General features: G+C 42.5%; 1 protein-coding gene across 2 annotated transcripts in view; it reads right to left on the bottom strand.

Moving 5' to 3' along the window:
• The window catches only part of Actr3b (actin related protein 3B), a 90,178-nt gene that overhangs the window by 35,303 nt on the left and 28,990 nt on the right, over positions 1-25,885 (bottom strand). For both annotated transcript variants that reach the window (XM_051202964.1, XM_051202963.1), the window contains exons 2-5: positions 23,061-23,116; positions 13,080-13,204; positions 11,413-11,523; positions 1,006-1,101 (exon numbers count right to left, since the gene is read on the bottom strand). In XM_051202964.1, coding sequence (XP_051058921.1) covers positions 1,006-1,101; positions 11,413-11,523; positions 13,080-13,204; positions 23,061-23,116 — 388 coding nt within the window. The remainder of the gene's footprint in view (positions 1-1,005; positions 1,102-11,412; positions 11,524-13,079; positions 13,205-23,060; positions 23,117-25,885) is intronic.

Here is a 25,885-nt window from a genome sequence, read left to right on the forward strand (position 1 = left end):
AGTAGTAGTAGTAGTAGTAGTAGTAGTAGTAGTAATAATAATAAATCCAGTGTTTCTTAATACCTCCGTGTTCTATACACTATATGTGTCTTGGAAGATAATAGAATTAGTAGATTTCTTCTATGGGAATGGATAGAGCCTTTACTGTGTTAACAGGTACTATGATTCACCATGGGGAGACAACAGTTCCTCCAAAATACATTTCTCCATGGAACTCTTCTTTCTTGGAAGAAAGTAGTATTATGCAGGAAATTTTGGAGCAAGACTCATGTTAACTACTCCTCAAAACTCTAACCAACTCCCTTGTATATAACTACCAAAGCAACAATAAAACTGTAAGCCAAGTGAAGGAATCTTCAAGAGTTCAGGAAGCTTTTGGGAGCTCTGGGCCTCTTGAAGCAAAACTTCATGGAATTAATGCAGCCTAATCACAGGGCTCTCCAAAGGCAGTTACTTCACTTCGGCTTTTGTTTGCTTTGTCTTTGATCCAGGTTCTCACTTTGTAACCCAGACTTTCCTCAGAACACATGCGATAGCCCAGGCTGACCTATATCCTCCTGCCTCACCCTCCCAGGTGGTAGGATCATGGCTTGAGCCACCCTCCCAGATTATTATCTTCCCAATGGATGTTATGCTATCTGTTCATTTCATTTTGGTTGTTTTTTGTTTGTTTGTTGTTTCTTATACTTACAGTGGCCCAAAGTGAGTGTAAGAAGCTAAAAAAATGAAACACATCTACACCTTTAACTTGACACCCAAATAAAAACACATGAGACTCTGCATAGGAAAACTGTAGAGCCATTTGAATTTTCTATCAGTGGTAGTTATATAAAAATAAATTATAGACAAAATTCCTTGTGGTGCTTTGATTCAAACATGAATAGTTTGGTGATGGGGTAAACACCAAGAGAGAGAAAAGAGGAATGTCTGGCCCAGTCTGAGCACAAGGGCCCTGGATTACTGCTTCTTGGACTGTCAGAACCACAAAAACAATACTGTTTTTACCTGTACTGCAATATAAAGTCCTGGTACATTAAATGATTCAAACATGATTTCCGCAAGGTACTCTCTGTTTTCTGGTGTGTTCAGTGGAGGTTCTGTCTGTAAGGAAACATTAGATTATGTTCACTCAAATTTCATGGAACTACTATAAAAAGGCTAACCGAAGGCATGCTGGCCAGGGTATTACAGAACTCCCTAGTTGCAAAAGCAGGGTTCACCAAAGGTGACTAGTTAGAGGTATCTTCCTGTGGGTCTTAAAAGCTTTGACAAGGCAGAGTGAAAACTCTGTGGGGCCTCTGCTCTCAGGACTCACCAAAAGTTCAAAGTTCAACAAGTCTCAGACAAGGAGGAGTACATTCATTACCTACGTTACACTTAACATCCCTGAAACTAAGAGCCATTGATGCAGGACACCAAAGGCAGCGGAAGGAGTGAAGACTTCTGGTGCTATTCCCAGTACCTAGACCAGAGAGAGAGGAGTTCTCCAAAGAACAGACAAAGGGTGAGCCGCTGCTTGAAGAAACACATGCTTCCTGGCACTCACAGTGGCAGTGGCAGGCTCAGCCCATCACACTCCAGGATAGCTGCCCTATCCCCTGGTCACCGACCTCCTGAACCTACCAAGCCCACACTCACACATGCAATGAGAAGAAATGATAACAACCAATATTACATAAAAATGCTAAAATAAAGAAAAAGATAAAAGTAATCAAAACAAAAATGGAGACAAAGTAAAAGAAGAAAGCACACAGGGGAGCATCCTAAGATGCCCCAAACCTGAAACTCTGAGCACCAACCTGACATCGAAGTGATCTTATAGGACAGGTGTCAGTCAACACACAGCGACACTAAAAACACTGCAAAAATGGTTCTCTGGTTATGTGTACAGATCTTTATGAAACACAGATACATTTAGTACGTAGACCTCAGTCCTAACCCTGATATCTCATTATATATGTTCAAGTACTCCAAACACCAGAATCTGAAAGCTTCTGGTTGTAACATTTGAGTAAGGGATACTGGGTGTATGCCTGGAATGATATAAAAAACAAAGCAGATGAAAATCTTGAAAGTCAAACCCTTTTTAAAACAGTAAATACTATCAAATAGGATAAAAATTGTCAGACAACAGACAAATTAAAACAAGGAGCTGCATTTTTCCAAAACAATAAAGATCTACATCTTATATTTACATAAGCTACAAAACTAAGTGAAAATGTTTTGGACCTTTTGGCAAAACATCCACATTACCTTTTATTATGGATGGAATTGTGATTTCCCCCCAAAATTTATACATTAAAATCTCCCCTCCCTCCCTCCCCCCCTTCTCTCCCCTGTTGTGGAATATTCCTTTACACTGTGTAAATATATGTCACGGTAATTGATTTAATAAAGCTAAACAGCCAATGCCAATAGGATTTTTGGGGCAGAGAGAATGCTGGGAGGAAGAAGGGCAGAGACTCCAGGAGTCACTAGTTAGATGCAGAATGAGTTGAACACACAAAATGTGATTGAGGTAAAAGCCACGTAGTAGGATGTGCATTAAAAGATATGAGTTAATTTAAGTTATAAGAGTTAGTTAGAAACAAGCCTAAGCTATCATCTGAGCTTTTGTAATTAATAATAATACTCCATGTTATTACTGGGGGGGCCAGCAGGCTGATGAAAATGTCTGACCACACTTCCTTTCTCCCTTATATGCATTAGCACAGAGAAGAGGTCAAGTAATAACATAACAAGAAGGTAGCCATTGAAGGCCAGGAAGAGGGCCCTGACCAGGAACCATCTCCTGCTGTACCTCCCTAATCTTGAACTTACAGCCTCCAGAACTATGAAAAAATAAGCTTTCTTGTTTAAGCCACTTTGTCTGCGGAATTCTGTCAAGACAGCAGAGCATGCAACTAACACTTCAAACAGGGAATAAAGCCTCTGGCTTCAGAATGGCTACTTTAACTCTATGACACACAAGGCCATCCTTAAGAGTCTCCATGGCAGGAAGGACAACCTAATAATTTGGTATCTGATGAAAATGTCAATCTATCATTTTGCAAAACTAAAATATCTTTAACTGTGTATAAACTCAGAAAATGAATATTAATGCTGAGAAGGCCTTTTATATACTGCTCATGGTGAAGTGAGTGTTACACTATACATAATCACAACACTTCTCCAGACCCCAAAATTATCTAGATCCTAATTATCTCTAAATAAAGAATACTCAGACAAAGCCTCCTCGATGAAGATTGGCTTTCATAGTATCAGAAGGTACAATGCAAGCTGCCAAAGGAGGTTAGTGATTAATAGCCCTACCCAGCTGTGATGCCTAGGAACCACAACAATGATAAGCCCTGCAAGACAGGGGCACTAAAGAGTGGCACTCAGACTTCTTGGTAACCAACTGCTCTCTAATTGGACCTAAGGCATCTCAACAGCCTGGCATGAGAAACCTAGCCAACTACCTGGGCCTACTGAGGTCATGGATCTTAGAGGAAAACCTACTAACACCACTCTACTAGAACCGCATAACTCTCAACCGCTTTCTAAATACTTGTCCTTATACCCACAGGTGAGTGTCACTCTGGTCCCTCATCAGAAGCTTGTCTTTGCAGAAGATGGAAACCATCACAGAAAAGCACAGATGGTCAAAATACAAAGACTAACAGATCATGAAGTACCCAGCCATGACAAATACATCTACAACACAACTCCTGCTCCAAAGGCTCAGGGAACATCAAAAAAGAAGGGATAGAAAAATTGTAAAAGCCAGGGGACCAGGAAGTCTGCTTTGAGATTGTGTCTCCTAGAAACAAGAAAGCTTCACCCATGATATTGAAACAATATGGCTGCCTAAACAAGACCCAAACAACAACACCAATACACATGCTGATGTGGAAGGGAAAACCTCATGAGGCTCTACCCCTAGACAAACAACTAACCACTGCTGAGAGAGAAAGAACTGGATTTTTCCAGGGATGGGTCCCCTAACTGGCTATACAATAGCAAGTGGTCATCCTGAAATCGCATACATACAAGCTACTCCAAACGGACTCAGCAAGTTATATTTATGTGTTTATATATGCAATAATAATAACAATAATATAAGAAGCAATGAATTTGAGAGCAACAGTGAGGGGGTACGTTGGTTCATTGAAGGGGTCGGAGCAACAGAACACAGTTTTAACTTGGGCACAGGGCTCTCTCAGCCAGCAGCTGCAACTCCATAGTTACCAGCCTGCTTCTCTAGCAGCAACCTGGCTTCTCAGGCCTTGGCCTGGCAAGAATTGTGCTCCCACTGGCACTAAAGTTAGCTCTAACTAAATCTCTAGTGTTCTAATTATGAGTAAAACTTAAGATTAAAGGCTGGGGTGAAAACCTGTGAGCTCAACTACCCAACCCTTTCTCCTTACTGGTGTCTAAGAAGACCAGAAAAAGCTGTGCCACCCCAAGCCCCGCTACTTCTTCCTGTGATTCTCTTCCTGGTGCCCTCTGAGGATCTATGATCACTTTCTGTCAACCAGTTTGACTCCGCCTCCTGACCCAAGGGTAATTTTATTTAATTAATATAAATGCAAACTGAGTCCACACTGTGATCAAATATCCCCCAACAGGTCACAAGAGGGGTTGGAGGGAGGGGAAGGGAGAAGGGGGAAGTAATATGTTTTAATTAAAAATGTAAAAAAAAAAAAAGAATGCTCTATACAATATATATATATATATATATATAATACAGAGCTGGGCGTGGTGGCACACACCTTTTATCCCAGCACTCAGGAGGCAGAGACAGACAGAGCTATGAGTTTGAGGCCAGCCTGGTCAACATAGCAAGTTCCAGGCCAGCCAATGCTAAATAGCGAGACATAAATAAATAAATAAAAAGACCTGTATACCTTTATCCACAAAGATCATATTCTTCTTAGAAATCAGAAGCAGAAGTCAATGTCTGGAAATAGAACAAGCACAAAACAGACAGGAGCCAGCTGCTGGCCATATAACCATACAACCGCTACAACAGTGACTATGGAACCTGGGGGTCTGGATGAGAAACGTCTCCCCTAGGCTCCTGAATGTGAACACTTAGCCCCTGCCGGTGATGCTTCTGGAGGGTTTAGGAGACGCGATGTTGCTGAAGAGGTATGTGACTGGGAGTGGGCCTTGAGATTTTCTAGCCTCGCTCACCACTTCCTATTCACTCTCTCTGCTTCCTGTCTGTAGACTTAAGATGTGACCTCTATGCTTGCTGCACCTGTCACCATGCCTGGCGCTTGCTGCCATGCCTCCCAGTCATGTGACAGACTCTTCTCTCTCTCTGGAGCCATAAGCCAAGAATACATTCTCTTCCTTGAGTTGCCTTTGGTCACAGTGTTTTGTCACAGCAACCAAAAGTAACTAACATAGAAACTGCAAATAAAAATGGAGCAAGGGACTTCTCTAGAGGCCCCACGGGTGGGTGGTTACTCCAAGCACTGCTCCTCCAAGCCTCATGAGCGTGTGGACGGGACACCCAGTTCTGGGTCACACAATATCCCTATCATGTAACCCACGAAGAGGCCAGGTGAGCCTGGCAGTTTCTGAGGTGGCTGGAAGAACAGGTGCAGCCCAGACCTGTGAAGTCAGGGTCGTGTCCTTGGAAATATAGTGTGGCCGTGGCTGCAGGGCAGGCTGTTCCTGCCTGTCCCCCTCAAGGCCTCTCATCCTTAGTGGTCCTCCCAGAACCTGTGTGCCAGCAGGTTCTGCTCTGGTCTGAGAATCTGCCTAGTCACTCCCAGTATATTTACCTTAAAACTGGAGAGAATCTAGTGTTTGCATTTAGCAAAAGATTTCAAAGTTAAAAGTGCATGATCTCACTTTGTACAAAAGAGAAAAAGAAAAACAATGAAGTAGATGGTTAAGTGTTTTTCTTTACCTTTTGGTAGTAAAAACAGAGAAGTCAAGTCTGCATAAACTACTAGGTAAAATGACTGTATCATATGTAACTTGAATTCCATGTAAATAAATGTTTGCGGATGCTAAAAAAGAAGAAAAAAAATGGAGCAAAGGCCACCAAATGGCTCAGCTCATGAAGGTATTTGCCACCAAGCCTGATGACCTGAGTTCAATCCCCAGGGCCCACATGGGAGAGAGAGAGAGAGAGAGAGAGAGAGAGAGAGAGAGAGAGAGAGAGAGAGAGAGAGAGAGAGAGAGAGAGAAATGACTCCTGCAAGTTGTCTTCTGACCTACACATAAGCACATATACAGTGCTCACACATAAACACAAAAATAAATACATAAAGAAGAAAATGGAGTATAATACTGTGTATAAAATATAAAAGCATGGGTTAAAAGACTAAGTGAAAATCTACTAAATGTTAACAATCTCTATGTTAATGTGATGGGCCAAGAAAGGCACAGACAATACTTCCAAACATTCTGATTCTTCCCTTCATCTCTACTGTAACAGGGAAGAAGTTTACACACCTGGGTGAGACTATGGACCAGGACTTACACAGCCCTCACATAGCAATGCAACCCCCTTAGCCACAGAACAAGCACTGAACAGAAGTACACCCATCTTGGAGCTGGAGCAGATACAGCATGACCATGGCACTCCTGGCCCACCGGATCCCTGACGTATGACACTCAAGGTGGAGAGAATACAGCAGAAGTCATGAAGGCAGCTGAGCTCTATTTGAGCCTTCTTCAAACCTGTGGCTTGCCTTGCTCTTCCAGGTACTATGAGTTGTGCTTTATTAGCAATGTGTGGTCATTACTGATTACTCATTGACTGATACTGGAAACAGGAGCAGGCCCAGACAAAAATCATATCCCAGACTTCTTTGTGGACAAGGATGACTAAGTAAGTAAGCTCTGGTCAATGAGATACAAAAGCTAATGCCAAATAGTAGACCCTCTTTGCCCTTACCCCTCTCTCTTCCTTTAGAATAAGGGAATGATGGAAGCTACAGTGACCAACACTGGAAGAGCCATCATCCTTAGCAGTGAAGCCACACATCAAGTACACTAGGGAAGAGAAATCCCCCGTGACACCAGAACACCAGACAGCTGCCATGCCCGGCACTGATGCCTATGACTATTTTTAGACTCCTATCACTGGATACCACAATTCACGATCTTTGAAGAATTACACTCTCTACTTCTACCTCAGGAAACATTTGTTATGCAGTCCTGTTCTCTGGTTCTGGAATCAAAGTATTCTTTTGTTTTGTTTTGCTTTGCTTTGCTTTGCTTTTCAAGACAGAGTTTCTCTGTGTGGCCCTGGCTGTCCTGGAACTCACTCTGTAGACCAGGCTGGCCTCAAACTCAGAGACCCACTGCCTCCTGAGTGCTAGGATTAAAGGTGTGCGCCACCACCACCCGGTTCAAAGTCAGTATTCCTAAAGACCATGTCCTCAACCCGTTCCCTCCTTGCTCTTCCAGTACTTCTGTGTCCATCACCAAAGACACAGGAAGAATTCCTTTGGAATACACTTAAATGAATCATTCCCAGATCATAGCACAAGATCAAAGTTTTCTTATTGTCTTAATATTGAAGCATATTATTAGAATACCACATAAAAGCAAACTACATAAGCACCTTAATCAGTAGCAATAGTGAAATGATCAGCTGGTACTTACTCGAAAGGAATAATTAATGAGTATTGTGAAAAATAACCTATATCTCTCCACAAAAGAAAAGGTTGAATGCACAGCTTTAGAATTAGTTCCACCTTTAAACCCTCCATAACTTCAGTAGAGGAATGTTTATTATTATTATTGGTATATGTGTGCACATGAGCACAGGTACACCGGCGCCACACAGAGCAGAGGAGGTCAGAGGATAACTCTGGGCACCATCTTTCTCCTTTCATTGTGGGTTCGGGTGATCAAACTCAGGCCACCAAGCTTGCACAGAATGCACTTTCACCTACTAAGCCACCTCAATTGCCCAAGAAACAATTTTTAAAATACAGACACGCAATGAAAGAACAGGAGAGGATATGACAACATGCGAGAAGATCTAAGGCAGGTGAGTCAGCAGACTGAGCAAGCCATGTAGCCCATTTCTGTGCTGGCTAGTGGCCCCTGAATTGGGGAGACCATGTCTGAGCCACCACCACTAATATGCTAGTAGTGTTATGTCAACGTAACACAAGCTAGGGTTATCTGAAAGCAGAGAAACTCAATTGAAAAAATTGTCTCTATAAGATCCAGCTATAGGGTATTTTCTTAATTAGTAACTGACTGGGGATGGCCCAGACCATTGTGGCTCTGAGTTCTATTTAAAAAAAAAAAAAAAAAAAAAAAACAGGCTGAGCAAGCCATGATGAGCAGCAAGCCAGTAAGCAACAAACCTCCACGGCCTCTGCGTCAGCTACTGCCTCCAGGTTCCTACCCTGTTTGAGTTCCCATCCTGACTTCTACTGTGGAACAATCTTTGTACACTGTAAGTATGTATTACTTTCATTGGTTAATAAAGAGCTGACTGGCCTAAAGCTAGGCAGGAAGAGACTGGATGGGAGAGCCAGGCTGGGAGGGTGCTGGAAAGAAGGGTGGAGTCTCCATAGTTGCCAGCCAGACACAGAGGAAGCAAGACACGCTGGAGAAGTAAATGCCAAGAGCCCCAGGGCAATGCATAGATTAATAGAAATGGGTTAATTTAAGTTGTAACAGCTAGTTAGTCATAAGCCTGAACTATCTGTCAATCATTTATAATAATTTTAAGTGTCCATATCTGTTATTTGGGAACTGGCAGGCAAGAAAGAAAAGTCTGCCTACGGAGACTTCCTCCAATGATGAACAGTAATACATTAAGTGTAAGCCAAATAAACCCTTTCCTCCCCAACTTGCTTTCTGCATGGTTTTTATTACAGTAGTAGACAAGACAAATAATAACTAAGACAAGTAATAATCCAGGAACTTACAGAGCATGACATAGATGTATGAAACTGTCATAGTGAAATCCATTTCTTTGTTTGCTAACCAAAAACATAACTTAAGAAAGAAAAGAAAAAGTTGGGTATAGTGGCACTAGCCTGTAATTACAGAACTGGTAGCATGGAGATAGGTGGATCCCTAGAGCTTGAGATTTACAGCCAAGCCTGGGCTACCTGGTAAGTTTCAGAACAGTAAGAACATGTCACCCACGCACGCACGCACGCAGAGACAATGCCTGGCCTCTCCAGTCTCAAAATCACCCAGCCCATTCACAGCGCCACCTCTTACTATTACACCATGGCCCCACACCACCCCTTCGCCCCTCACCTTGCTGGCCTTCTAGTTACACTATAGTCAGATCTTCAGGATCATCATGGTGTCTCACTGCTGGTGGTCTGAAATGGGTTTTTCTAGGTCCACCAGTTTATAGATACACCAGGGAAGGGTGTGTGTGTAAGTGGGGGAGGGAAAGAGGGAGAGGGAGGAGGAGAAGGAGAAGGAAAAGACAGAAAGGAAATCTGTGTAGCGTTGTTTTCTTTTCTTTTCTTTTTTTTTTTTTTTCCAGTAAGAATGTTCGGTGACATGTATCTGCACTCACTCCATAGACCTTAGATTAGAAGCCTTTAAGTAGAAGCAGAAGAGAGGTCCTGCCTCAGTAAGCTGGAAGGCAGAAGAAAGCAGCTGGGCATCGTGCCTGGCCCTAAAACCCTATTCAACAGGTAGTTAGCGATGAGCTAGAACAAGAAAAGTGCCAACCCTGGCAGGTGGAATCTGCTTTGGCCACACAGACAAAGTAACTCACACCTGTCAGTTACCTGGTTCCATTTATTTAATACAACCACTGTGTGTGTTCAGGAGACGAACTACAGAGGCCTATAAAACACAGGAGCCACACTTGACGTTCTGCCCCAAAAGCTGACATGTGAGGGAGAGGTCAGAACACCTGTAAAGGTCTGCCCTGGTTAAGATAATTAAGATAATAATATAATCATAACCAATAATTATTATATATGATTAACATGATGTGTTAATTGTAATATAACAATTAATACACATTAAATATATAAGCTCCATAACTATTAGCCTTGTAGTTCCCTTCTTGTTTTTTAATCATTTGTTTATTTTTATTTTATTTGCATTGGTGTTTTGCCTGCATGTATGCCTGTGTGAGAGTGTCAGATCTTAGAGTTACAGCCAGTTGTTAGATGCCATATGGGTGCTGGGAATTGAACCCGGGTCCTCTGGAAGAGCAGTCATTGCTCTTAACCACTGAGCCATCTCTCCAGCCCCACTACTTTCTAATATAATATCACATATTATATATTATAAAATAAAATAATAATAATCAATACACTTTAAATATATAACTACTAGCCTTGTAGTTTCTTCTTTTGATTTTCGGAGACAGGGTTTCTCTGTGTAACAGTTCTGGCTGTTCTGAAACTCATTCTATAAATCAGGCTGGCCTTGAACTCTCAGAGATCTGCCTGCCTCTGCCTCCCAAGTTCTGGGATTAAAGGCATATGCCACCACCAGAAAATTCTAAAGAGTATGGGTAATCAGAAAGAATTAACCTGAATATTGAACCATTTGACAATGTACTTGCATAGAAAAATCCAAAGCTAACTCATGTAAGTTTAATATGCAGTTTATATTGTATAGCATTGCTATTTATGAAGCAAGCATTTTATGCATGAGACTATGCATGTAAAAAGAATATTCCATGGGAGGAAACATTATGTTGAACAGAACAATTAAATCCCATAGATCCCAAGAGGTATTTCTTCTCATTTCTCTACCCTGTTTTGTTTGACACAATACTTAAGTACCATAATCAGGGCTCAGAGCTCAGCTCAGTGCCCTTTTACAATAAGATCTAAACACTGGAAAAATAACATCTTGGCTGAGGTTTCTCTGCATCCACTTACTTCTCAAGGACACTGGAGGACAAAACAGCTTCCCACACAAACCATGCCTCCTCTAGACCCTGTACTGGAAGTCTGTTACAGTACTTACCCTCCTCCTGGTCTAAGAAACCCACAGACAGCTCAGGCACAGGGGCAAACACACTGGGAAGTTTCCTAAGAATGGCTTCAAGACTGCAGGAAAAGCCTTCTCTTCTACTCCTGAGCAGAAATCAGTGAAGATTCTGAAGAGGCAGCACAGAAAGTTGGACAGCCATCCTGGGGCACCAGAGAGCCAACAGGAGAGCCCGCCCACTAAAGGATGAGTCCATCGCCAAGCTGCTGAACCAAGCGGCCTAGGGCAGCCAGACTGGTCTTCTGCTCCGCAGGGTGATAAGCCGTTTAGGTTCTGGATATTTTTATTATAGATATATAGCTTTCTGGTATTTTCCCCTAAAGCAGCCTGATTCATGCAAAAGCCTTTAGAAGGACTTGTGTTTAAAAATCCGAGTCTTTAGAAGGACTTTAGTGTTTAACAATCTAAGTAATTTGGAATTCATAGGGGTATATATTCCTCTTAGCTCCAATTACTCACCATTAAAAAATAATGGTCCTCGGGTTCAGCACGAAGGTACTTAAAGACCACTTGTTCCATGAACCTCTCCATAAGATCCCAGTCTTCAATGATGCCATGTCGTATAGGCCACTGGAGCAAAGGGGAACAAGATGTGTCAGCCAGTAAGAACCAGACACGAGCAGCAGCTTCCCAGCACAAGGGCAGAGGAGGCTGTGTCCTGACAGAACAAAGGCCTCCTGGTGGGAAGTGCACGGTGATTCACGTATAAACAACACACTTTAACAAGAGATCAAGTTATAGCCTGTACTTTACTGCATCACCTCTCAGCACACAGAACTACCTGGAGAGCAGCCGACCGAGCTCATGTACCCGGCAGCTCCCCCTGGTCCTTTTGTTTTTACAGAAGAAACGCCTGCTTTGCTGGTGAACAAGTGGAGAAATGGGAGCTACTACCCAGTGCTGGCAGGACTGTAAACTGAGGTAGCTACTATAGAAGTCAGTGTGGACACTCCTAAAAAGAATAAAACAGCTACCACACAGCCCAGGGAGACCACACGTGGGCATATGCCTGAAGGACTCCACGCATGGCCATGGTCACTGCTGTGTATTCACCACTAAGAAATGGAACCAGGCTAGACAGATGTCTATCAACAGACACATCTTCTCCGTCCCCTCCACCCTCCACCCCCGCAGACAGGGTTTCTCTGTGTAGTCCTGGCTGTTCTGGAACTCAATCTGTAGACCAGACTGGCCTCAAACACAGAAATCCACCTGCCTCTGCTTCCCAAGTGCTGAGATTAAAGGTGTGTGCCATACTGCCCAGCATAAATGGATTCTTTTAAAATGTGGTACATATAGGCAATAGAATTTTATTTAGCCATAAAAAAATGAAATCATGACAACAGCAGGGAAATGAATGCCAGTGGAGATTATTAAAGTAAGTGAAATAAGCCACACTCAGAAAGACAAACATTGCATGTTTTCTCTCATATATAGATCCTAGATTTAAATCAATCTCTCTCTCTCTCTCTCTCTCTCTCTCTCTCTCTCTCTCTCTCTCTCTCTCCTTTCTGTCTTTCTATGAACATGTATGTTGGGAGGGGATGCATGGTGGTGCCATGAATGGGAAAAAAGTGATCTTAAGGGAAGAACGAGAAAAAGTGAGTAATATAATTCCCTGCATCATGAGAACGAAGAAAATCTGGAGGAAGAGAGGGAACCAGCAAGAGTGGGCAGGTAGATGAGAGAGAGAGGTTATGAGGTCATCAGAGGAAGTGGGGGGTGAATAAAACCAGAGTAAATGACATGTATGCATGAAAATGTTATAATGTACTCCATCACTTTGTATGCAAAGTGTAAAAGGTAATTCATTTTGTAAAAGTATACCTGCTTTAATATGTGTGCTTCTTCTTAATTACTCCGGCTCAGCTTCCAAGGGCAGATCTTGCTCACACAGTTGACTACTGTGAGACTCAGGCCTTTGTTAACTCACATGGTTCTCCACTCAGAAAGCCACCTCTTCAGAAACAACCCCCTCTGTTCAACCAGCCTCATCACCCTGCATAAGAGTGAAGCCACATTCCACCACTCACAGGTACAATTGCCAGGCAGCCTATCATTTCCCACAGGCATTCTATGCTCTGCTCTTGGCTCTGCACTTACACAGACTGCTGGCACAACTTTACCTTGGTAGCGTAGGTAGGTTTATCAATGGCTTCATCCCCTATGAAAAAGTCAAGGTCATCAACTCCTCTCAACACCCTCCTTTGAGCTTGATCAACTACCTTTGCAGACTCTCTGATGGCGATACCTGAAGGGAAAAAAAAAAAAAAAAATGTTCTTTCTTTCACAAAGATGCCATCACTATCCAGGTGTTATCTGAATTATCAGGAACAGCTAACATAATCAATATGTTTGTACAGTAAACAGTGACTGCTAAGATTTTATCTGGGGTTGGGGTGCTCACGGGAGACATGATGAACACATGAAATAACAGAGAAACAAACAATTCTTCTCCAGTGTCATCAGCACAGAAGCAATCTTGTTCATCAGCCTCATCTGGAGAAACCCCTTAAGAAAAGCAGGTGATGATGTAGGCCATACACCCATGACATGGTGAATGTAAAACACAGCTTGTAGGGAACAGAATTCTATACAACAGACTGAAAAATAATGCTTATATGCTCTTAAGTCATTTTAATAAAATGACATCAAATAGTTTTTTAATATATAGTCTAATTATGGAGAGGGGGGAGCTGTGGCTTCCAATTAAAATGAAAAACTATGAGGATGTGGACCAGCATCTATTGCAAAAAGAGAAATGCAATATTCAAACAACCATAACACAGACCATCTTAACAGTACATATTTGCAACTATACTTAGTAATAAATAACCATATAAACCTTGCTCCAGAATTTAACATCTAATAAAACTATGAAATGCTTTACAAAGATTCAATTTCCATTGCCACTCCTAAGCCCTGGTCACAATGAGAGCTCCTTCCAACTCCTCCTCCTCATCAGGTCTCTGTGAAATTCCACGGGCTCCCTGAAAACTTTCCCTGACTATCTGGTAACCGGAGGCATGTTCTCAATGGCCACTGGCCATTCATACTTTCATTAATGCATTTTTCAAAAAGAATGCTAACCAGTTCACCAACAAGACTACAGATACTTCAAGTCAGAAGGTGTAAGTCTGCTTCTTCTCCAGGGGCAGGCCCGTGCAAATCACTGAATTAGAGGCACTTAGGCTTACCGAACACTCTGCTGTTCTTTTTGTGCTCGATGTCACTGCATCTGTATGGGAGCCTATGGGGAACATATTACCACCTCAGCAGCCAAGGCCTTGCACCTAAGCAGCTGCCGCCAGTGGGTCCTGTTAACATTCTACTCTACTGAAAGGCTGACTATGAATTTGGAAAATGTTCAAACTATGTCAAATGATTCTAACATAAGTCTAATTCTGTAGCTATGCCAACAGAGCCTCCCAAGGGTTTTGATGTATGTTTGGTGAAGTCGCAGGAGTGCCAACTGAAATTCCTCAGAATTCCTGTGTGTACCTCTGCGGCCTCCGGGGCCTCCGGGGCCTCCGGGGCAGGGGGGGGGGGGAGGGCACCTAATCTTTCTGGTATGACCTAACCATTCCAGTAGTGTAACAGTTTCATAAAGCAAAGTCCCCTTTGCATGTGGAGCTCAGCGCTTTCCAGCTAGCACACTGCGGGATGTACCCCTTCCATGAAGGGGAGGGACATGGCCACCACATCCTATGCATGGCTGCAGCACTGCAGAGTGTGCACAGACACTCAGTGGGGACAGCAGCACCCAGTGATAATGTGAACCACACTGAAAATGTGCCTGAACACTTAAGGGGGCGCCAGGAAACACTGACGTCACTCTAAAGAAGTGTCTGAGTGAGTAAAGGTACCAATTGTAAAACTAATAATAGCACGAGGTGCAGGTAGGGGTCCTAACCCATCTGAAGTCAGAGTTGTTCAAACTATATCAAGGCCTTAGACGGAGCTACTAAGTGGCCTTTCAGAGCCCCATGCGGCCGCTCCATTTCAATAAGTCACAGGCCACCGCAGGTGCAGACCTGAGATTGCCAGCCAAAGCAGGACACAGCTGGCCCTGGGCAGCAGGACCACAGTGATGTTCTTTCTAAATACTACACATATTGACTTTTCACTCAAAGGGATGGGAAGGAAGAAAACAGAACAAAATCCAAATGTTTGTGCAAGCTAAAGCATTCTAGCCTGTTACTCTGAATTCATTCATCCTTACCTGGCTTTTGTCATCCTCAAAGCTCAGTTAAGAACAGCACAACTGAGTTAAAGGAGTTTGTAATTTTGTGTCAGCCTCATCATCCTAAACTGCAGGCTGGACACCCATCACTTCCACAGTTGGACACTTAAAACAAGTCCAACAACAGATCTGTAAGATACTAGCTTTGCTGTAGATATCTTATCTTAAAAATCACTCCAGAGCCGACAAGATGGCTCAGTAGTAAAGAAACGTGCCAACAAGCCTGATGACCTGAGCTCAGTCTCCAGGACCAAGATGGTAGAAGGAGAAAACAGATTCCAGCAGGTTGTCCTCTGATCAATCTCTGTGCACACTGTGGCACAAGTACACACACACACACACACACACACACACAGACACACACACACACAGGAATAATAATAATAATTAATAACAGTAAATAAGTAAAAGTAAAACATTATTCCAAACAAGTAAATATAGATGTATAATTATTACTAGAAAATTTTTTCTGACACCCTCAAATTATTACAGAAATAGAATTAAGTTTTGATGGGGGAGGGTGTGGGAGACAAAGAGGTAGGAGGAAGGAAGTAGGAGAATTAGATAGCAGCAAGGGAATCCAAGCAAGCAATAAAGATACACAGAGCTTGGGCTACATGAGAGGCTCAGTAGCAGAGCTCTTGTCTAAATAATGACCTCCGTCACTCAGCTACCCCAGAGGCCACAGCAAGCTGCAGAGCCCTGACATCTCCCCACCCAGCAGTATCACAGAGACCCTAACAACCAGGAGCCAAAAAGGCCAAGAGGGAGACTTGCTCTTTTACCCCAAAATGGCAGAAACAAAGAGTCACCCCCCTTAAAATAAGATCAAGAATCCCATAGCATAATAAACAAATTCCTGGAATTTAATTTTTAAAAATGAAATTCTCATCCTAGCAAGAATCAGAAATATCAATTTAAATAAGACAACTGCTAGATAAGATGGGACATGAATATTAAATTACCAAGCAAGGGCGCTAGAATCATAACAATTTTAGATGTAGCTGTACACATTGTATCAAAGTCATGTCCCTGGAATAGAATAGTATTTTATTGTTTGGTTGGCTGGGCTTTGGCTTTTGAGACAAGCTCTTCTTGCTATGTGGTCCAGGCAGGTTCCCATCCTTCTGCCTCAACCTCCTGAATGCTAAGAGTCATCCTAGGCTTGGACCATCCCACCCAGCTCCCAGATAGTTTCTTTTTTCTAGTTTACTGTTTCTCTTTTTAGTTTTTGTTTAAGACAGTCAGTCTGATATCCCCCAGGCTGGTTTCGAATTCAATACATAACTAAAAATAAACTTAAACTCAATAACTTCCTATTTATAAAGAACATTTTTCATCCTATTGAGCCCATCCATTTGCCTAATAATGATATATACATGGTCTAAACTGCAACATATCTGTAAATGTGTACATGCTATAAATACATAGCACACGTATTTTTTTTCTGGGCCAAACTGCATTATCCTTCTCTCTCTCCTTTCTCTCTCTCTCCCCACTTCCTTTCTCTCTGGCCTCATGCATCACCATGCACAACCCTAAGAACATTGCTAAAACTTGAAATAGCATGGTCATAAAAATCTATATAGAACCATTAATGAAACACTAAAAGTCTTTAAAGTTAGTAAAACAAAAGCACCTGGTAACCCCAGATCTGGTCACTATTTTAATAGAGGTTCAGTCAACACAATAGCCACCAAAGACCAGCCAGATGGCTTAAGGAGTAAGGGTGCTTGCTACCAAGCCTGACTACCTGAGTATGACCCCTGGGACCCATATGGTAGAAGAAAACAGACTCTTGAATATTGTCTTCAGCTCCACATGTATACTGTGGCATGTGCACCCCACCTACAATAAATAAATAAATGTTCACAAAACAAAAACAGCCACAATAAGGAAACACAGCAGGACTAGAATTAGAAGCCAGAAGCCAGGCATAACCATTACTTGCAGACAATACAACGGTCTGCATTGGGACTCAAAGTAAAAATGCTTGCTGTGCAACCAAGAGAACCTGAGTTTGGATCCCCAAGTAAAGGCCAAGCACAGAGACTAACGCATCTAGAATCCCAGTGAGGGGAAGGTAGAAATAGGAGTTGACTGGCTGGCCAGCCTAGCAGAGTTCATGAGCTCTAAGTTAAGCGAGAGGTCCCATGTCAAAAATTGCATGAAGAGCAATGAACAAAGACAACACCAAGCTCTGGCCTCCACACACAGGCAGGCACATATATACACATCTATGAACATGTACATATTCCACAAACACAAGGGGGGTTTGGGGGGGATGAAGGCTCTGTTCGCAGACTATCAAACAAATGTTGCTGAACGCAAAAACAAAGTACAAATCTCAAGAACATTATTATGATTTATTTTATCTTAACTTTTGCACATATGTCTGCACTGATATGTGAGTATGTGCATGTGTTTGTGCAAATGACCACATAGTCCAGAAGAGGGCATAGGACAGATTTCCTGGAGCTAGAGCTGCAGGCAGTCGTGAGCTGCCTAATATGAGGCTGGAACCAAAGCCAGATCCTCTGAAAGAGCAACCACATTCTCAGTAGCTCCAACACCTGGGCGTTCTTACGTGCTAGCAATAACTAATCAGAAAACTCAACTTTAGAAATAAATTCACTCACAATAAAACATACAAGTCCCTAAAAATAAATCTAGCAAAAAGCATGTAGAAGGATTTAAATAACATCATAAAACATTACTGAAAGCCCCACAAGATATGAATGAACAATGAAACACCTACACTGCATTCATGAACAGGAACTGAATATTCCATTCTTTTCCCCGAATATCACATTAAATGCTAAAATTTGCAATTGGCTATAAAAGAGAATCTCTAATCAAGGCCTCATTATGGTTTGTTATAATTAACTTAAACTGATTCTAAAACATATAGCATAAAGGAAGAGCTAAATCAGTTTTAAAAGATGAAAAAATCAAAGTCACTGAAGAAAACTGCGACAGTGGCTCTCAAACCGCACACTTGGAGCAGAGATGGGCAAACACAACAATGAAGCGAATAAAGAGCAAACCGTTTGCAAGCACAGGGCCGGCAGTGTATCACACATCTGCAATCCTAGCGCTCCGGAGGCTGAGGCAGGGGAATTAAAAGTTCTGAGATATGTGGTGAAATTCTGCCAAGAAAAAAAAAAAAAAATACGCCCAAGCATAAACGTTACTTCGATGTGACAAGAAAGGGGGTTTCAAATTGGAATGTACTTTTCAGTCGCTGGTGTTGGGGCAACTGGCTTGTACTTGAAAATAGGATTAGCTAGCTATCATTCATACATATTCAAAACTTAACTTTAAAATGCAAAATTCCTTTTGAGGTCTTTGGAATGGGAATGCACTTTTAAAAATAGAAACATTACAAGCTGAAAAACATTGAGATTTTTGACTCTATCAAAATTTAAAATTTCTAGATGGCAAAAAATAATTATTTAAAAATGTGACAGTGTGCTAGGAATGTAACTCAGTGTTTCATACACACAAGGTTTGATCCCAGTGCCACAAAAAAAAAAAAAAAAAAAAAAAAGCAAAAACTCACAAAATAAGAGACAATATCTGTAACAAGTCAGAACGTGATACCTAGTGACCCTATGACACTAAAAATTGTCCAAAAATTAAATTTTAAAACAGGACAAAAACATGGAGTAGTGCTGAATGATGCTCAGCTCTACTGCAACATTCACTGAACCTGAGGTTAATGGTGAAAAAGTAGAACCTCACTCATGTAGCCAGAGGGCTGAGGTCAAAACAGAACTCATGAGACAGCAAGTGTGTAGCTACTGTGAAACCAGAGCTCTCAGATCCCTTCTTAGGAAAAGCGCATGTGCTAAGATATTCACTACACTGGCTTGTATAATAATAAGGCTGGAAAACACGCGTGTTTTAGATATTTTGGCTGGACATACAGCCCATGTCTGTAATCCCAGCACAGGGAAGCTGAGGCGAGAGGGTTGTGAGTTTAAGATCTGGTCTACAAAAGGAGACTCAGTTGTGTGTCCTCACTAGACTCCAGCTTTAGCCCTGCACACATTAGCAGTGACAGATACTAAAACAACCCTGAAGAGGTTTTAAAAATAATGCTGACACTTTGCAGGAAATCATTCTAAAATTCACAGAGCGGTGAGCCGTGTACATATGATGTAAAGCTGAAACACAAGACTAGGCCTAGACTGCAAATATAACCAGAGGGAGGGAAGCAAGGGAAGACAGGGAAAGGACAGGGAAGAAAGACGGGGGCTAAGACTCAGCCTGAAAGGTGTCAATCACAGACATCTGTCATCTGAGAAACTCACCTTGAGTGCTCTCATAGCACGTGTACTTACGCTAACCAAAACATCTCCCAAGGCCTCTGTCACATGCAGGCCAGCTCTGCCTTATGCAGCACACGACTGTATGTGTTTACTCTGACATGAAGTTGGAATATTGGTATATGTGTTTACTCTGACATGAAGTTGGAATATTGGTGTATGTGTTTACTCTGACATGAAGTTGGAATATTGGTGTATGTGTTTACTCTGACATGAAGATGGGATGTTAGTGTATGTGTTTTCTCTGACATGAAGTTGGAATGTTATGCATGTGCTTACTCTGACATGAAGTTAGAATGTTGGTGTATATGTTTACTCTGACATGAAGATGGGATGTTAGTGCGCTTATTGTGGGTAGTGGGTCCAAGGGTCTTTACTATATTCTCTTTTGCATTTTACTACCCAAACCAATTTTTTTAAAGCTATATTTAATTAAAGAAAAAATACAAGGAGTGGTGGCATACATTTCATTTCAGCACTCAGGGAGGCAATGACAAGTAGATCTGGGTGAGGCCAGCCTGGTCTACACAGAGAGTTCTAGGCCAGCCAGGGGTACATAGTAAGACCTGCCTCGAGAAAGAACAATAAAAAAAAAAACACCACGTCCCGCTCTACAGTCAAGCTCTCATCCCAGAGCTTTCAGCAATGGCCACAAATAACCCCCTTCCTCCCACCTTCCCTGTTCCACTGTCCCCTTTCTATTGCTGTGGTCCTCCTCAGACGGAATCTTCCAGAGGCTCCCAATAGTCCCTACCAACCCCAAAACAAGAATAAGAAGAAATAAACCTCCTCCAAACAATGAGGCCAAGTCTACACAGAAGCTTCCACAAACAGACACAAACAGAGCCTGAACAGATGGAATGCCAGTCTAGCCCCAGTGCCCAGGCCAGGAGGGAAGTCCTTGGGAATGCAGTTGCCTAGAAAGATAACCCAGTCTTGATCACATGGCTCTCCTCCAAACTTCAATCCCATCTCCTGCCAGGCTGCAAGGAGCTTCCGTTAGCTTCCACTTCTACACACCCAAATCTGACTTTGAGCCCCTGGAGATCACAGTCTTGCTTCAGCCCCTGGCACACATCCTCCCTCCCTCTCTCTGCCCATCTTCCTGTCCATCTTCCCTTCTCTCTCCTTCTCTCTCCTGCACTATGGGATGCAGGTCTGTTGCATCCCAGGCAAGTTCTAGGGCTTTAGCTCCAGGTCCAGCTCTCCTGAAGCTACTTTAGCACGCACATCCTCCAACTTGTCCTGGAAACAAGACCTCTGCAAGCAGAAAAACAGTTCCACTCTCAGCACCAAGACAAGCAGGGAATCAATCCTCTGGGTAACTGAAGCCCTGAATCTATCTAAACACCCTCCCATGTGCCCAACAACTTCAACTGTGATTCCTGCAATTCTCCTTTGAGAATTTCAGCCAACAGTGTCACCATTCCTGGGGCTGGAGAGAAGGCTCAGTGGTTAAGAGCTCATCCTCCTGTTGCAGAGGACTTGAATTTGTCTCCTATCGCCCATCTCAGGTGGTTCAGGATTCCTATAACTCTAGCTCCAAGGGACTTCTGACCTCTACACACACACACACACACATACACACACACACACACACACACACACACACACACATTACAAAGTAACTGATGAGAATAAGGAGATGGCTCAGCAATTAAGAGCATGTCCCCTCTTCCAGAGAACCTGGGTTCAATTCCCAGCACCCACACTGTGGCTCAAAACCATCTGTAACCCCAGTCCCAGATAATCCAACACCTTCTAGCCTCCGCAGACACTACACACATGGTACAAGATATACATGCAGACAAAATACCTATATACATAAAAATAAATAAGTAGAGTTTTAAACAGATAAGACAAATCTTTTTTATTGCCATCCTCTTACTCCCTGCCCTTTGGCACTGCATTGTTTTCTAGCTTTTGCCACTGCTAAGGTTCTGACAACAGCCCCAGTCTGAGAGCTCTCCCCTACCTCCTGACTGTGAGTCCCGCTGATGGCAGCCTTCAATCCCCTCTATGAATGGACAGGTTAAGTGGTGCAGCCAACTGAGTACTGTTGAGTCTTAGATGGCATCAGAGCAAAGCAAAGGGGACATGGTCAGTTCTTTTTAGCTGACGCACTTAACAAGGTTAAAAATCTCATTTCTGCTTTCAAAACCCAGAAAGTCCAATTTGTCAACCCAGCATGGAATGATCATTCATCCTAATAAAATTCACAGTGCCTGATCACTGTACAGATGTCAAATGTCATGGACCTAACTATGCCTCCACAAAAAGAAGCCCCAACTTCCAGCATGACTGAATTTGGAGACAGGACTTTTATGAACATCAGTGAATGTTAAAAGGTCATGAAGGCAGGGTCCTAATACAGTGGTGGCCTTACAAAAGGGGACACCAGTTTTCTCACACACACATTTTCACACAGAGAAAAGACAACATGGAGACCCAATGGGAAGGAAGACAGCTCCTCTGTAAGCCCAACCAAAAAAACAAAAAAAAAAGTTTCACCAGACACCAACAGCAGCAGCACCTTGAACTTGGACTCTGGGCTTCCAGAACTGGATTAGGGCTCTGTTGAGTAAGCCCCCTTGTCTGCTATTTATAAGGCAGCCTTTCCAGACAAACACTCCACTTCATGAATTTAAAATGAAGACACAGCAGACCAGTAACACCATCACCAGGAAAAGCCCATATGAGACATCTTTACTCCCCAAGCTGTGTAGGCCACTGTAGCTTGTGGCTTAAATCCCCTCAAGGAATCTGGAGTGCATTATCTAGTGAGCTGATGCTCACACCAACCACAAAAAGGCTTCGGCTTGAGCTGAATATAATCTACACAAGCTCTCCTCCATTAATGTGCAAGCTGGGTCCTAGGATCTCAGCAAGAGCACATGGGAAGTCAAGTTTCCCCTTAGGTTTGGGTTCATTCAGCTTTCCCTTGGGTAAACTATCCTGGGATTCAAACTAGAGGATTCTATCTCTAAAGCCTAACTAGCCCTTGGGGAGACTCCCGTTGACAATAAGGAACAGGTAAGAAGAACAACATATGACACCTAAGTGCATCGCCCTTTGCTGATGAAAGTTAAACAAAGCAGAACACTTCTGAACAGTAAGAACAATCAGTAGACCTCTACTTCCACTGAAAAAATAAAGTCTTTCAACAGTGATTGGTGCCATGCTACCAGTGACACTGTGTATCCTTACAACCACAGATCAACCTTGAAGAACCAAAGCGACTGTTCCAGGCAGTAGGGACACTCCTGTCACAATGAAATGCCCCTGCAGCCTCCCAAGGTAAAACCAGAAAGCCGATGACAGAGAAAGGAATCAAGAACAAGAGGGCTGCTAAGGAGGTTTGGGCCATGGCCTCCTCCTGTAGCAACATTCAAAATAGACAGCCCTTCCCGGGAATTGGAATGACGGTCTAAAAGAAGACTAAAAACATTCAAACACCTTGATACACAGAACTGGAATGCTTTAAAATGCTGAGAAACACAAGCCTTTAGAACCCAAGGAAGAGCTTTACTTACATGACGGAATAATGAACTGTGGCTCAGTGTTGCCTGCGTAGCCAAGCTTGGTATACCTAAAAGCACAAAGTCATCAACACAGGTTTAGATGGCAATGCTCCCAACCACATCCCACTCATGTCTTTCATTAAAAGCACACCAAGCCTAGACTATGCCCTTGAAATAAAAAAAAAAAAAACCAGGGAAACAAACTGTGCTCACTGAGCATCATATCAAAGTCGAGTTGTCAAGCTTTCAGTATCAGCTTATTTGTGACAGAGCACAAACGTGACTGATACTCACGCCCGTCTCTCTGTCCCTCCTGACTCTCACACTCTACTGGCCATCACAAGAACACAAGAAAATACAATTATCCCACTTTCGTAGAAAGGAAAACCAGGGCCCTGAAAAGCTAAGCTACCCAGACTAAAGAGCTAGTGAAACGGAGAAAAGGAGCCCGTCTAACTATTTGGCTAACTCCAACACACGCTCTTCCTAACTTCCTGAACTTTTGGAGTGTTAGAGATTGATTATATAATTTTCTTAAAATGCCATGGCATATGTCTAGACACAGCTCTTCTGGGGTTCATCTGACAGGAGCATCTCTCTACCATCTCGCTTCAGAAGAAGCCCACTTTCTGTCAAGATACTGGTAGATTCCAAAAGTCTTTACGAAAACAAATGCCAAAATACTACTTTCTGTTCCAAAAGCATTCGATAATCTCCTAAATATAAAGGGGGGAGGGGAGTGGAACGTCACCCAGACCATCTGCTGGAAGAGTACCCAGAAAAACATACCAGGAGCTAAGGACCAGCGCCCCTCCTCAGCAGAGCTCTTCACAGTGGTCAACACAACCAGCCTGTGCTTACAGGGCTAAAACACTTCCCAGGACTGGAAAGGGACTTTTCTTCTCATTTACAAATTATTTCAAGATGTTTGATGTTAAATGTTTCCATTTGATATTCTAAATTCTTGTAATTTTGTGAGTTTGTTTTGTTTTGTTTTTTGAGACAGGGTTTCTCTGTATTCTTTTGGAACCTGTCCTGGAACTAGCTCTGTAGACCATGCTGGCCTGGAACTCAGAGATCCACCTGCCTCTGCCTCCCAACACCCAGCCAATTTTATGATTTCTTAAAACTATACTTTACCATATGCCGGATTTGGGATTTTTGAAAGCACAGTGAGTAAAACAAGCAAGGGGCTGTGTTTGTACCCATTGCCCACCTTCCCAAGTTTAAATTCTTCACACCACAGGACAGGGCGAGGCCAGACTCCGAGACTCCTCAGCCCTATGAGACAAGACCCATCTGAAGCCCCTACCAGAGATCTAGGAACAGAAATTAATAACCAAGTGGATGCACAGTCTCCCACATCGGGGATCACAGACCCATGGGAGAGGAAGTTTCTAGGCCAACCCAGAGTCTGCAGGTTTTAGTGAATGAAGCCAACACAGACTGAATTTGAGAATCCAAAACCAGACCAGCATGGTGTCACAGCTATAATCCCAGCCCAATGGAGGCTGAGGCAGGAAATAGCCAGATCAAGGCCAGCTACATAGTGACAGACTCAAAAACAAAGACAGCCAGCTCATCCCTAACATGACAATCATTCTGGAGATATGCTCCAATGGACTGAGTTACTGACCCAAGGCTATAAAGCTTAAAGAACTAATAATCAGACCAGAAATCACTAAATCATGCCTAATTATGTTTTTTTTTTTTTAACAAGCCATGCCATCCATTTGCCACCTACCCTCCAAAACTGTAACACTGCATACAAGTCACTTAAATAAATCCATGCTTTCTCACTGTTAGCTTATGAGTTCCTGGTGTTTATGGCCCAATCTCTGCTCCTGGGATAGTATCTGGGCATGTAGAAGAATTTCCTAAGTACCTACAGCATTCTTGCCAGATGCTGACTACTCGGAGCAGGACTGACCTTTAACAGGGAGATGCTGAAGGTCAGAGGAAGAAAAAGTGATGAAACCAGAAAAAAAAACAGACTCTAACATGAACTACTCTTCAGATGAGAAAAGATCTACTACATGTAATGGGTTCAAAATGTAGGCATTTATTAATATTAGATGTTAAGTGTCATTCATGTTTGACATGTTTTAATCAAGGGTTTTTGTTGTTGTTGTTATTTAAGACTATGCCCTTTCATAATGGCACATGCCTTAATCCCAGCACTTGGGAGACAGAGGCAGGCAGATCTCTGTGAGTTCTAGGCCAGCCTGGTCTACAGAGCAAGTTCCAGGACAATCAGAGCTACATAGTGAGACTCCATCTCAAAAACAAAAACAAACAAACAAACAAAACAGACCATGTCCTTTGGCACTGGATAGCCTGGATTCCTACCTCTGCTATTTGCCAAATCTGAGGAAACTACTTCACCTCTCTGTATGTTGATTTCCATACCCCCTTCAGTATAGTTGGGGCAATAATACTATGGAGATAACATACATAAAAATGATACAATGTTATGCTTGTAAGTTTCACTTATTATTTTACTATCATTTTTCTAGATGTTTGAAATATATCTTTACTTATAATTTTGAAAGATAGTTAGGTATGGTAGCACAGACTTATAAGCCTGGCACATGGGGGGGGGGGCAAAGGCAGAAAGAGTGACAGCTCAAGGTTATCCTCAGCTTCTGTAACACAGCAAGTTTGGGACCAGCCTGGGATACATGAGACCCTTCAGGAAAAAAAAATCATGCTTTATTTTTTAAAAAGTACTAATTTTATGGGTTTTTATGTACTTTGTCAACATAAGATGCTTCAGCAAAAAATATTTTTTTATGTTTCATTTTTAAAAATGTACTTTGCCCTAAGCCACAAGCATG

The sequence above is a fragment of the Phodopus roborovskii genome, unplaced genomic scaffold (genome assembly GCF_943737965.1).
Source record: "Phodopus roborovskii unplaced genomic scaffold, PHOROB, whole genome shotgun sequence".
NCBI classification, from domain to species: Eukaryota; Metazoa; Chordata; class Mammalia; order Rodentia; family Cricetidae; genus Phodopus; species Phodopus roborovskii.